This window comes from Anopheles moucheti, chromosome X (genome assembly GCF_943734755.1).
Source record: "Anopheles moucheti chromosome X, idAnoMoucSN_F20_07, whole genome shotgun sequence".
In the NCBI taxonomy this organism is placed as follows: Eukaryota; Metazoa; Arthropoda; class Insecta; order Diptera; family Culicidae; genus Anopheles; species Anopheles moucheti.
Genome location: NC_069142.1, coordinates 4,100,953 through 4,114,143, shown reverse-complemented (window position 1 = coordinate 4,114,143; position 13,191 = coordinate 4,100,953). Strand labels below are relative to the sequence as shown.

The window sequence follows — 13,191 nt, the reverse complement described above, 5'->3', positions numbered from 1 at the left end:
CTATCCTAATTACTCGTTCATATTAGCCGGGCTACAGTGGACTGATTCATATCATTAGAATGATAGCGGACGACCCATCCCCAACATGATAATTAGCGCCTTAACCATTACATCTTCTCTTTCCATCCAGAAAATAAACGTCGAAACACTTTGCTTGTTTTTTCTCATCGGATTTTAGATTATGTTTTATTAATTCGGTTTTTTGGGGGTCATAAATAGCGTCATGAATATGATAATGGTTGTGTGGTATGTACGTAAGTGTCTGAAAACTTGCTTTTTTATCGTCCTATTTCTTCAACACACCATTTGTCGCTTCTTTTAAGTTACTCTCCATACGAACTACGACAACGGCTTCTTAGATCCTAACTCCATTACAAGGTGAGATGCTACCGTCGGACGTCTCCCTGCTTCGTTAGTCATTATTATATCGAGCTTCCTTTCGCTGCCCTCAATGCTTCTGATCCTATTCCGTTATGCAGGGGGTTGTTGTTTCTTTTTAGCTTGATTCGCTTTGAACACATGTTTACAAGGCATAAATTAAAGTACAACACAGCAGGCACCCCACATCTACCCACAAGCGAAGAATGCGCTCTCTTATTTTTTCTCTGTGTGTGGGTGTTGGTCTCTGCCATGTGCAGTAGTGTCCTTCTTTGAAAAACAAAACGAGACTATAGTGAATGTTACAAGCTAGACGTGACTGCCACAATGTCAGTTAATGTAGAGATACAAGTTGTACAAGGGTTTTTGCAATCATCAATCCCGGATCATCATTACCGCCCCGCGATCGTGTCCTAATGAGCAATGGGAATGGACAACACTATTTCGAGCAGTTCCGTACGCATTCTTCCTTTCAATTAGTTCCCAATCTATTACATGAGTAATGGTATATAGGTACAGATTATACAAAGCTCTCTCCCATTTGTATTATGTGTTTGTTTGCTTCTTTTACAACTTATTTGCATTTGCAGTTTGTTCTTGTAAGTTTAATGGCACTTGCAGTGAATTCTTTGTCCAACGTATGTTCTCATCTGTGTCTAGGCATCATCACCTCATCCTCTAAAGCAAAGCTCACTAACACCTTCATCTTTGGGCAATCTGTTATACTGAATAATTTATAGGAGGGAGAGAGAGAGAATTGGTAAACAATCGTTTAAAATCTTTTAGTACATATGCCCTTCCTGCAATTAAAAGCTATCATGTTCTACTACTGTGCTCTCTCACGCCCTGTACGGAGCATCTAGCTAGAGAGAATGGATCAAATCTACTATTCTCGCACCTCACACAGACCACCTTTCCACGCACTCAGTACACACAACGCACACTACGAAATTTAATAGTAAACACATCAAATTGAATATATTGATTAAGAGTTATTGCATTCGTTTGCAAAAAAAAACTACTGCTTCAGGGAAGAGAGAAGGAGCGAGAGTTGCAGTGGAGCGGGTGTGCTTCCTCCCATCCTCCCGCTCAACCACCCACAAAAACCCACCCTTCCTTGCCTCCTTGATCCTACTCTTATCTCCAACTATTAGCGTCCTCCCTCCCCCTCTCCTTCAACGCACCCATGGAGGGAGGTCCTTGCCGCACCTAACCTCTCACACTAATGCAGTAACACCTTTGGTCGTATTGCTGTATTTTTTGTTGTTCACACCCTAAACCACCGCACTAATTTTATTCGTTACTTGTATTGGCTCGTATTGGCATATGAAAGGTAAAGAACTTTTCATCTTTCCTTTTTTTTACTTCCATGTACTTTACTCCTCTTCTGCTTCAAGTTCGGTGACGCTGTGCTTTTTAGCCGGACATTATAATTTATTGCGTCCCGCTTGTCGTTCTCTTAAAATAGGATGTCTTTATCTCCCTATCGAGGGCTTTTTAGTGCATGAGAGTACTTTATGTGGGTAAATTTTATATTGACGTCACATTAAATAAATTCATAACCGACAAAATAAACTATCTCGCTGCTTGTGTGTTTAGGTGCCAAATTGCTAATTCTATCGCTTCACGGTTGCTCTCTATCCTAGAAATCTACATATAGCGCTATTTTTAGTTTGTCCATCTCACACGGCATATTCTCCATTTTAAACAAAGGGTTTATATTGCTTCCTACAACCATTTTCTCTCTTAAGGACTGAAATCATGCAATCAAAAGCAGGAAAATTATGATTTGCTCTAAAACACAACGCTTGGAACACGCGAACAATATCAACTACATGCAAATTTCGCTTTGTTTGCCGTCCGTTATCAAATCAACTTTACGATAAAAAATGGCAGAGGGAAAGCCGGCTCTAAAATTGATACATGAAACGTAAGGTCTTCAGCACACGTCTTCGGTGACTTTGGAGGGACTCCTCACATACATATGTTTTATAGGCACTTCAGATAGCATAGCAGTAGAAACTCATATTTGGTTCAGTGACTGCGCATGTAACCGGGCATTCATGCGCGCGTAGATAAAATTACTTAATACCATTTACACTCAGGGTTGCTCAAAACTGAACAAAAAGTTTGCCTTCAATGCAGCTCAACTACTATTCGTTATTTACATTACACTGATGTTCCGCATTCGTTCTCTTAATTACCACTAACAATATTCGCAATTATTCATGGAGTAAGTTCAGTGTGTGTTTGATTTAAATATATAAAGTATAATACACTAGCAGTAAGAGTGTAACCTCTTGCGTATAATCCCTCTAGAAAGACCGAAACGAACAAAATAAATATTTAACATTATTGACACGCGACTCCTGATTTATAAAACAAAAAACAAAAAAAAAAGACTTAAAAAGGACACTCTCTCACTCAACCGTCATCCAGTACCCTTTCCGCGTTTTCTTTTTCCTTTTTATGGCTTAACCTGTGCATTTAGCTATCCATTAAACTTATCAGTTCAAAATTGTTAAGTTTCGCAAAAGGTATAAGTGTTAAGTTTCGGCTCCAAACGCTGGCCACAAAATTCATCCATTACATTGCTGCCTTGCGTGTGTGTTTGTTTGTTTTTTAATATAAAATGTAAATAAGAATCCGATAGCATTATTCACTAAATACTAGTTAAAATAAAGCAACAATGAACAAAAGGAAATTTAAAAGAGAGAAAACTAAACATTAAAAAAATCGTTTTCGTTTGCAAGATGAGGTGCCATCTTGAGGGGTTTGTTTTCCATGAGCGACAAACAAAACTAAAAAACTTGCCACCCTTCTAGTTGGCGAATTAGCTTGTCCCTAAGCATGTTTATGATTATCCAAAATAAAATCAATCGCAGTATTACTCTCGCTAAGTATTGTTAAGTATTTGTAGGATAAATATAAGTAATATGTAGTTTTGATTATGCTGTTTGGAAAATGTCGTATGCTATGCGCGTGCATTTTCCGATTTTCTAACTTATTTTTTTTTAAACCAACAAAAAGATCAATCTTTCTCACTCTATCTCTCTCTCTCGCGCGCGCGCGCGCACGTGCAATTATTCTGTGACTTAATTTTAAGTGTGGAGTGTTTCTGTTTTGTTTAAATAAAATATTTACAACAACAGTCCCCCGTAACAAACCGTAACCGGGATATATTGTTCTTCTCGCATTGTTTGAGTTATTTTCGACCTGCACAACGACGGTTCTAACCGCTAATACGTAAAATAAAAGAAAGCAACACGAATGCCACCATCCTGAGGAGTATCCGAGTACTAAACCGCACTACTTCTGTTGCCAGTAACCAGTAAGTGGATGTCACTCGCCGGTATGTGTTGGCTTTGCGGTGTTTGGCCACACGCGCCCCGTCACTTATCCACACCGAGCAGCTTGGCAGCTTCGGAGGCGGATGAGAGCAGCACCCGGCTCAGTATGCCCTGGTCGCTGATGCCGAGCAGATTGCCGATCAGCTCCGAGTGCTGCTGCTGCTGGCCGTGGTTTTGGTAGTGATGGCGTTGGTGGTGGTTGTAACGCTTCCCTCCACAGATGATGGCGGCCGACGCTGGAACCGTTGGGATCGCCGCAGTGGTGTTGGTGGTTGCGGTACCACGCTCAGCTGGTGTTTGGTGGTTCTGCTGCTGTTGGTCTGACTGCTGTTGGCTAGATAGCGGTGGGCTGGAGCACTCCGCGTCCTCATACTCGTCGTCATCGGTAAGATCGGAACCGCTGTTGGGATCACCGTGCCCATTGACCTTACCTCGGCGACCGTCCGACTGACCGTTTGTGCGCCGGGAGGACGTATGCCGCCGACCGGTGGTGGAGGAGGAGGACGAGACGGGGGAAGCGTTTCCACCGTCCGCGGTGTGTTTCTTCCGGTGGCGCAGCATACTGTGCTTGAGGGTGAATCGGCGATCGCACACGTCACACTGGAACGGTCGCTCGCCGGAGTGCGTCCGCATGTGCCGTCTCAGGTCTTCCGTCGACCAGAAGCGACGCAAACAGAATGCGCAGATAACCTGTGGAGGCATACGTGTGTGGGGTGGTGGCGGTGAAGGGGGAAGGTGGTGTTTGGTGGCAAGAAAAATAAGAATGCAAAACCGCACCGTTAATAAGGTTCAATGCTTACACACGAACTCCATTGGAGTGGATCGCGCGAGCCAGACCGAGCGGACACAATTCGTGCCGTCAACCTAACCTCCACGACTGTTAATTAAGGACTGACCTTAGACCTACCTTCCGATTGGCATAGTCGAGATACTTGCCACCGTTGTTGTTGTTGTTGTTGTTGTTGTTGTTGTTGCCACTCTCATCATCGTCCGGTGAGCCGGTGTGTGTCTCGCTCTCCGTTGCCGATGCGGCAGCCTCGAGCGATACCTTCGCCATGAGGGTCGTGAACTCCTGCGGATGGGTTTGCTTGATGTGCTCCAGGCAGGACACACGCTCGGCCGTTGAAACATCGCACAGGTGGCACTTGTAGGGAAGATCTGGCAAACCACCGGCCGAAAACAGGCCCTCCTCCTCCTCCTCCTTGCCTTCACCATCATCGTCCTCCGTCGCCGCCGTGTCCGGAGCGCTGTGTGGATGGAATCGGTGACGGCGCTCCTCCTCATCGCCATTCTGCTCATCGCGTTGATGGCGGCGCGCTGAACGGCGATGGCGAGTCTCCTTCACTGCCTGCTTGTCGTCCTCCTCCTGATCGTCCTCCTCTTCCTCCAGCTCCGCATCCTCCACATGGCCACCTTCACCGCCATTTTTCTTGTCCAACACTGGGTGCAGCTTAGCGTTCTCCTCCTCCTCATCGACGGCCTGCCGTGCCTCAATTGATTCGTTTTTTGGAGCAACATCGCAATGCTTCTCCTTCGACTGTCCCACATCCGGATGGGCTTCCTCATCTTCGGCACCGACCTGTGGCTGCTGTTGTTGTTGTTGCAGCTGTTGCTCAGGTCCCTTCAGCGAGGCGACCACCGCTGCCGATCGCGCACCCTTGCCCGAAATCTTCTTGCACATTGCCTCGGCAACGGCCACCGGTATTGGTTCCGGTTTGGGATCGAGCAGATCGTCTATCGGTACCGGTATCGAGACGGCCGACTCCACGTCCCCATGCTTACGCAGCAGGTGCCGGTCACAGTTCGACTTGGTGGTGAAGAGCAGCGTACACTGGGAACACTTGAACGGCTTCTGGCCGGTATGCGTGAGGATGTGACGGCGCAGTGAACTCGACCACGGGAACATGCGCTGGCAGTAGGGACAGCTGACCCGATTCGGGGCGAGACTGTAGGCCGATTTCTTCTTCTGCTGCTGATGGGCGAGTGCCACCGCCGATGGGTTGGGATCATCCGTGCCGGAGTTATTACTCTCCGAAGCGGACCCGGACGCCACCAGACCCTCCTCATCACTGTGGTCCTGGGACAGAGGTACCTGAACCTCCGGTCGGCTGCAAAGTATATATATATAAATGCGTGTTAGTAAAGCTCAACGGAGTCGTGACAAAGAGTAGCAATAGTCCATCAACAGAACTCTTCCCGGGATCGTGTCCACTTACCTAAAGAAGCTCTCCAACGCCGGATTGACTGCGTTATCCAGCAGCTTGGACACGGGCACCAGATCGCTGCTACCGCTTTCATCGTGATGTATCAGGCTACTGTTACTACTGCTGCTGCTGCTAGATGACGCCTTTCTCGTAACGGAAGCGGTCCCTGATTGGTTGATTGGCTGCTTCGGTTGCTTGCCGGATTGCGGTTGTTGCTGGGCAGCGTTCACCAACGGCTGCTCCTGCACCGTGGTGGCGGCAACCTTTTCACCACCAGCGTTCTCTACCTTCGTACGATTCTCCTCCAGCTTCTGTTTCAGTATGCGGTTCAAACTCGCACCATGGTCGAGGTGTGAGTCACCGACGAGGTCGCTTTTCGGCTCGGTCTTCGCATCCGGTGGTTGCATTTTTGCCACACGCGCTCCACCACATTCGTCCTCCTCATCAATCACGAGCTGCGCATCGTCCTCCTCTTCATCGTCCTCCTCACCGGCTCGCCCCCCTTCTTCCGGTGCTCCGTCCTCTTCCTCCTCGTCGTGCTCTTCCTCGTGGGGCTCGGCTGTAGCAGGCAGCTGGTGGTGGTGCTCCTCTTCGTCGTACGCCAGCTTGTGGATGTTGTCGGCATCGTCGAAACCACGGCGCTGGAATTCAGCATCGTACTCGAGATGCGACTGCAGGCGCCGCCGACGGCGACGGTGGCGCTGGCTCAGTATCGGTGTCGCACCTTCGTACTGCCGCTCCACCCGACACTCGTCCTCGTCGTCTTCCTCCGTTTCACCACGGCCGCCGCCCCCACCGATGCGCCTTCCAGCAAGTCCGGACGGCAGGACGGGTGTCTGTTGCTGGCCGTAGTGGTTGTTCAGGCGCTGGTGCTGCTGCTGGTTCCAGTGTCCTGCCGCACCCTGCACAATCATGTTGTGCAGCAGTGGGTTCAGGTGACTGGCGGCAGCACCGTCCTGACTATTGCCTCCACCACACATCCCACCACCGCCACCCTTGCCGGACTGCTGCGCCAGGATCGCGTACTTTACCTGCTCCGAAATGGCACCACTTCCGCCGTTGCCGCTTCCGTGCATTGCTCCGCCCGCCCCGAACGCTCCCTGCAGTGCGGACACCAGCGACCCAACCGAGCTGCTTGCAGCGGACATGCTCGCACCGCTACTGCTGTTGCTCCCCCCACCACCACCACCACCACCGCCTCCTCCGCCGCCGCCACCACTGCGCCGCATCAGATGATGGCCGCCGCGTTGCCGCTGGGACCAGAACTGTGGGTGCTGCTGCTTGATGTGCCGCTCCATGTTGGAGCGCAGCGTGAACCTGGCGGAACAGTGCTCGCATGCGAACGGCCGCTCCGTACGGTAGCGGCGTTGCTTCTGCTTTGGCATAAGGACTCCATTTTTGATCACCATCTTCACCGGACCAACGCCCGACGCACTGGGGCCCCCACCAGCCGCTGCGGCCGATAGTGGCGACACGCCGAAGCTGCTGACACCGGCGGCGGCTGCTGCCGCTGCTGCCGCTGCCAGCGCAGCGGCTGAAGTGACCGGTGAACCACCGCTGCCACCACCGCTCGAATGCTGCTGCTGCTGCTGCAAAGATGACAGATGATTGTTGCCACCGCTGGACCCGCCAGCACCACCGGCCCCGCCACCCCCAATCGGGGTGGACATCGGTGAGGGCGATGAGGGCGTCAGCAGCTGTTTCGGCGTTGCCAGGGTCGCCGCCGTTCCAACATCCCCGGACATACAATCTCCCGCCGTCTTGGTGACGCTGTTCGGCGGGGTGTCGGTGACCGGCGGTGGATAGAACGGGTTCACCAGCAACGGATGGCGGTGGTTGCGACCACCGCTGGATGTAGCCGCTGCGGTTACGGCGGCCGCAGCCGCCAAGTTGGGCAGCGCTCCCAAACCGAAGTCCTTCCCGAGCAGCTCGCCCAACGCTGCCGCCGAACCGGGTAGCATTGGGTTCTGCAGGAAGGGTGCTGCATGCAGCGGGAAGGATGGCAACTGCAGCGTGTTGTACAGTTGATAGAGCTGGAAGAAGTGCATCGGGTCGAGTTTGGCGAACGTATCGTTGAAGAACTGCTGCTGTTGCTGGGCGAGATTGACCTTCGATAGCTTCGGCAGTTCGCCCCGTCGATGGCCCGCCTCGCCGTCCTCGTCCGCCTCCGTGTCCTTGGCGTGCTGCTGCTTGGGTCCGGTTCCTCCACTGCCGGCATGCTTCTTGGACACCGCCGAGCGCGGTTCGCTCTCGACACCATTCACCGGCAGCAACATGTCCGCCCGGTGGTGACGGTGCATCGGGGCGCCCTCCATATCGTCGTCCTCGTCCTCGCCGTCGGTCGACAGCATCGGTGCGGTTGGTGTGCTGGCCGGTGCTGGCTTCCGTCCGAACGCGGTCGACTTCTTGCTGAGGTCAAGCGCGTCCATGCTTAAATCGATCGGCAGCGGATTGCTGTTCACCTCCGTCGAGTGTTTGCCACCCTCTACGAGCGTTGCCTTCTTGCCCGAAATGATTGGCGGGTCGTCTAGCGACTGGTCTTGGTCCTCCTCGAGCGTATCGTCCTCATCGTCGTCCTCCTTCGGTGGTGTCAGCTGGTTCAACTTCTCGAGGCTCTTCACCTGTATCTTGGCCGCGACTGCGGCAGTGCCGAATGTGCCATTGCCCACACCGCCACCCAGCGGCGTCTGCAGGAGCAGACCGGTGTCCAGCAGGGGACTGTGGTTCTGGCCGGCCGCCGCTGCGGCTGCCACAAAGCTCAGCGGCAGCTGCGGCATCAGCATGTCCTTCAGCTCCTGCGACTGCAGCGGTGTGCTGCTGCGTGCCTCCGGCAGACTTTGCTCGTCCTGATACGTGGCACTCGCCAGCATCGTCGGCGTGTACGACCCGTCGGCCGGCGGTGTGTTGAACAGCTGCAGCTTCTTGAGCGGATCGTCGCAGGAGGAATCTTCCGCCGGGTGGTAGATGATCGCGCGCTTCACATCCTCACGCGTCGTACGCCCGTGCCGGTTCCGCAGATGCCGCTCGCAGTTGGCCTTCGTCGTGAAGGCGTAGTTGCACAGCGCGCACTCGTACGGCCGGTCCCCGTTGTGCGTGCGCATGTGCCGGATCAGGGTCGCTTTGTCGCTGACGACGTAGCGGCACATGTTGCACTGGTACGGGCCCGGTCCGGCCGCCGTCACGTGCGTACGGTTGTGACCTTTGAGGGCGCGCAGGTTCGGAAACACGGCCGTGCAGATGCGGCACGGGAATTGGCCGCGCAGCTTCATGCGCCGAAACTCGGCCGTAAACGCATCCTGCGCCTCTTCCGGTTCGTCGCGCGACCCGGTCGAGTGGGCGTACATGCCACTGTCACTGCCCGCACCGTCCTTGCCGAGGGAGGCGTCCAGCAGGCCGGACAGGGGCGTATGGCTGCCACCATCCAGCTGGCGACCGAACAACCCGCCCGACGACGCCACATTGATGATGGACTGAATGTCCGCGAGATCCTTACCGCTGTCGACCATCTGCTGGTGGTGCTGCTGCTGCTGCTGGTGCGCGTGATAGAGCGCCATGTTGGAGGAGTAGTACGTTGGCAGTGCCGCCGTCGAATCGGTGGGCGATGCGAGCGGTTCCTGCTTCAGCACCGGCACCGGCGACGAGAAAGACTTGTCCAGCGAGGACGGTGTGGTCGGTGCCTCCGAAAGCGTCCCCACGGACCGGTTCTGCAGATCCAAGTTGGCGAAGAAATCTTCCCGCCGCAGGTGGCCCTGCTGGGCGTGGTGTTGTTGCTGCTGCTGCTGCTGCTGGAGGTGTTGCTGCTGCTGTTGTTGTTGCTGCTGATTGCGAAGATCCCGATGCCGGTCCTCGTCATACGTTCGGTTGTGGCGCTCGTCGTAGCACGAACCACCGTCCGACCCGGACACATCGGACGAGTCCGACTCGCTCGACGCCCGCTTGCGTCTCGGCCCACCTGCCGCTCGTTCCCCGCCCGTACCGCCCAAACCAACACTGCAGCAGTCTGCCGCGTGCATCGCGAGCGTCTTCGAGCACGGGAATGCCCGGTAGCAACGGGTGCACTCGTACTTTTGGCTCGTCACCGGCGTCCGGATGCTCTGCTCGCACAGGTTTTTTGCGATCAGCGGAAACTTCTCGCTGGAAAAGTCCACAAAGGTGAGATCCTTGAAGCCGGGCGTTATGTTTTGATAGTTGTTGTTGCTGCACCGGTGCGCATTCAGCGCCTTGTGGCTGCGGAACATGATCTCGCAGTGCCGGCATTTGGCCGGTATGGTCGGATGTTCCCGGTCCAGGTGCTGCTCCAGGCTGAGCATGCTCGCGAAATCGTTCCGCACGCAAACCGGACAGCAGTACCGTTGCCCACTCTCGACCACCGAGCCCTCCAGCAGGTTGTTGTTGATGGTCCGCACCTTGCGGTACTGCTGCGGCCGCTCGCCCAACGATGCCTTCCGTTTGCTGCCGCGGTGCTCCTCCTCCTCCTCCTCCTCGAACTCGCGCTCCTCCTCGTCGGGTTCGTCCGGCAGGTCGACGACGCCCATCAGCAGCTCCTTATGCCGGCGACGCCTGCCACTGCCCGGCTGCTCCTCCATCATCGCCAGCTCCTCCTCCTCCTGCTCATCGCTACGCTCGTACAGTGCACGCTTCTTCCGCTTCGGTTGCCCGTAGTCATCCTCCTCATCCGCGTCCTCATCCTCCTCCGGGTCTTCCTCCTTTTTCTTCCGATAATGGCGGTTCGTGGCTGCCGCTGGCCCACCGTGACCCCCCGTGCGGCCACTGTTACGGACAGTCTTGTTGCCTCCTCCTGCCCCACTACCGTCGGATGATGAGCCACCGCCAACGCCTGCGCCACCGCCACCACCGCCGGCATCGCTCTCGAAGCTGTCACGTCCGGACGGGTACTTGTGGGTGCGCATGTGCCGATGCATATTCCCGTTGGTGGTGAACGTGAGGCTGCAGTATTTGCAGTTGAACGGCCGCTCGCCCGTGTGGACCAGCACGTGCCGATCGAGCGATGACGCCGACGACAGCACCTTCGAGCAGATTTTGCAGCAGAAGCTCGCGGACGCAACGGCCGTCGCCGCCGACTCCGACTCGGCATTGTGCAGCCGGATGTGGTCGGTAAAGGCACGCTGCGTCGGCGACACACAGTCGCAAATCGGGCAGATGTACCGCTTCCCCGGCTCGGCCCCAACGACCGTTTGCCCGTCCTCCTCGTCCTCGTCGTCCTCCGGGCGACGCGCACCGCGCGCCTGCTGCTTCCCGACCGGTGCTGCGGTGGTTGTCGATGCTGCCGCCGCCTGGCGGCGCTGCTGCTGCAGCAGCATCTCCGCCGTCGACTCTAGCGACCGCTTGCCACGGGTGCTGCTGCTGTTGTTGTTCGGCACTGTGCTGCTGTTGTTGTTCATCGTTTTCCGCCGCAGCATATCGTCCGTGAGCTGGTGCAGATGCTCGCTGCGCTGCTTGTTCGCCGACTGCTGGCGGTGACTTTGATTGCTGCCGCTGCTGCTACTGCTGCGCCGCTGCTGGCGGTGGAGATGATTCAGCTTGCCGGTTTGCGGCGACGTGTTGTTGCCATCGTCCTCCTCCTCCCCGCTGCCAGCCGCTACCGGCGATGCGGTTTTGCTGACCGTCAGCGCGTCCGCCCCCTCTCGGTGTGTTACCTTCTCCCCTTCCACGTCCATCGCTGGATCGTTGGCTGTGTGCTCTGTTTCGCTGAGCGATGACTCTGTTGCTACTACGTCCGATGATTCGACCTTTACCACTGCCCGCGTATATCTGTCCGACGTCCCGCCGGCTCCTGTGGCCACACTGGTAACTTCCGCACCCTCACTTCCAGCTTCCATGTTTTGAGCGTCCAGTTGGCGGGAAGTGGAAGCAACCATCACTCTCACCACGGGAGTGACTTTTCTGCCCTCGCTTTTGGCAACGTTTCTAGCAGTCCTGATGTATGCCTGATAATTGGAAAAATGGACAGAAAAAGAAGAACAGAAACGATTCATTAAATGTCGCAGTTTTATTAATCTCTCCGGAAATATGACGCGTTGAGATCATTTTTATCCTTTTTAATTCTGAAGAAAAAATTTCTCATACAAGCACTGCTAGCTTATTCAATTACATAAACCGAATCATTTGAGGATTCATGAATCTTTTAAGAATCGACTCCCGATTTGAATGACTCCTCGCTAAAGATTCAAAGGTTGCATGAAGCACAACACAGCACATTTATGCTGTTGTCCTTCAATACTGGACATTCTCACGGCACCACCTTCGATCTTTCCAAATCGTCACATTCATTCGACCTGGAGGTCAGACCCCATCCCCTATCCCCTCTCCACCCTCCCCACATCTACCCATCGCGTTTGTCTTATCGCATGCTGTAAAGCTGCGACGATGATGATGATGATGATGTGGGTGTGTGGGTGTATCCAATAATCGATTCGTGTGCCGCCTCAATCTATCCAGTTTTGACCGTTTCAATGCTAAATTACGATTGAAACAACAACAGCCACACCACACACAAAAAAAAATCAGTACGCCTAGAGAAGAAAATCACTGGAGATTAACGGCAGCCACCCTTACACATCCACACCAACAGCACACATACGCCCGCTGAGATACACAGTGATGCGGGGTGCGCGCAACGCCCGACTGACGACCGTCGAATGATGATGAAGTTGCACATGAGCACACCAAAGCAAAATAAAATAATAAACCACGATGAGAATTATAGCAAAAGCAACAACAAAAGTCGATGTTGGCCGCCATCTTCGCCACACACACACACGCACACACTGGCGAAAACGAACTTAGATGGATCTGTAATGGCGCACGCAGTGTGAAGGCAGTGCTACAGGCTAGTCAGGATGGCAGGATGAGGCAATGTTAAACGACCTCCCCCCCTCCCTCCCAAGCTAGCTTCTGGGCTTTAAATGGGGTGCAAACATTTGTAGATGGTTGATGGGGATAGGTTGACTAGGGTGGAGAGACCGCCGTATCCTCTCACCTCGCTCTTATCGAATCCTACTGCTGCTGCAAAAAAAAGCCACCACCAGCAGAGATGAGGGTGAAGAAAACCTATCCTCAAAAATACGAACCCCTCCCAAACTCCCTCCCCCCCTTACCTCCCCCCTTCCTTCTCCACCATTCCACACAAACAAACCCGGCAGTACAGACGACGGCGACCGATAACGATAAGCGCATACAAATTTGAAGTTCATTTAGATGGTAATCACTCATCGCGATCGGGAAGGGAGTTTGCTTGG

The 13,191-nt window shown here is 53.7% G+C and overlaps 1 protein-coding gene across 1 annotated transcript; it reads right to left on the bottom strand.

Annotated features, from left to right (window-relative positions):
• Positions 1-3,321: 3,321 nt before the first annotated feature.
• Positions 3,322-11,826, bottom strand: LOC128306906 (uncharacterized). Its single transcript, XM_053044564.1, has 3 exons — positions 5,945-11,826; positions 4,636-5,836; positions 3,322-4,418 (listed from the first exon to the last, which is right to left on the bottom strand). The coding sequence occupies exons 1-3, from the start codon at positions 11,809-11,811 to the stop codon at positions 3,771-3,773; spliced, it is 7,716 nt and encodes a 2,571-aa protein (XP_052900524.1). The 5' UTR covers positions 11,812-11,826; the 3' UTR covers positions 3,322-3,770.
• Positions 11,827-13,191: the final 1,365 nt, after the last annotated feature.

Coding starts and splice junctions, on each gene's coding strand:
- LOC128306906 (XM_053044564.1), bottom strand. CDS start 11,811: ATGGTTGCTTCCACTTCCCGCCAACTGGACGCTCAAAACATGGAAGCT. Junction 5,837..5,944: donor GCGTTGGAGAGCTTCTTTAG/GTAAGTGGACAC, acceptor TATACTTTGCAG/CCGACCGGAGGTTCAGGTAC. Junction 4,419..4,635: donor TCGACTATGCCAATCGGAAG/GTAGGTCTAAGG, acceptor ATGCCTCCACAG/GTTATCTGCGCATTCTGTTT.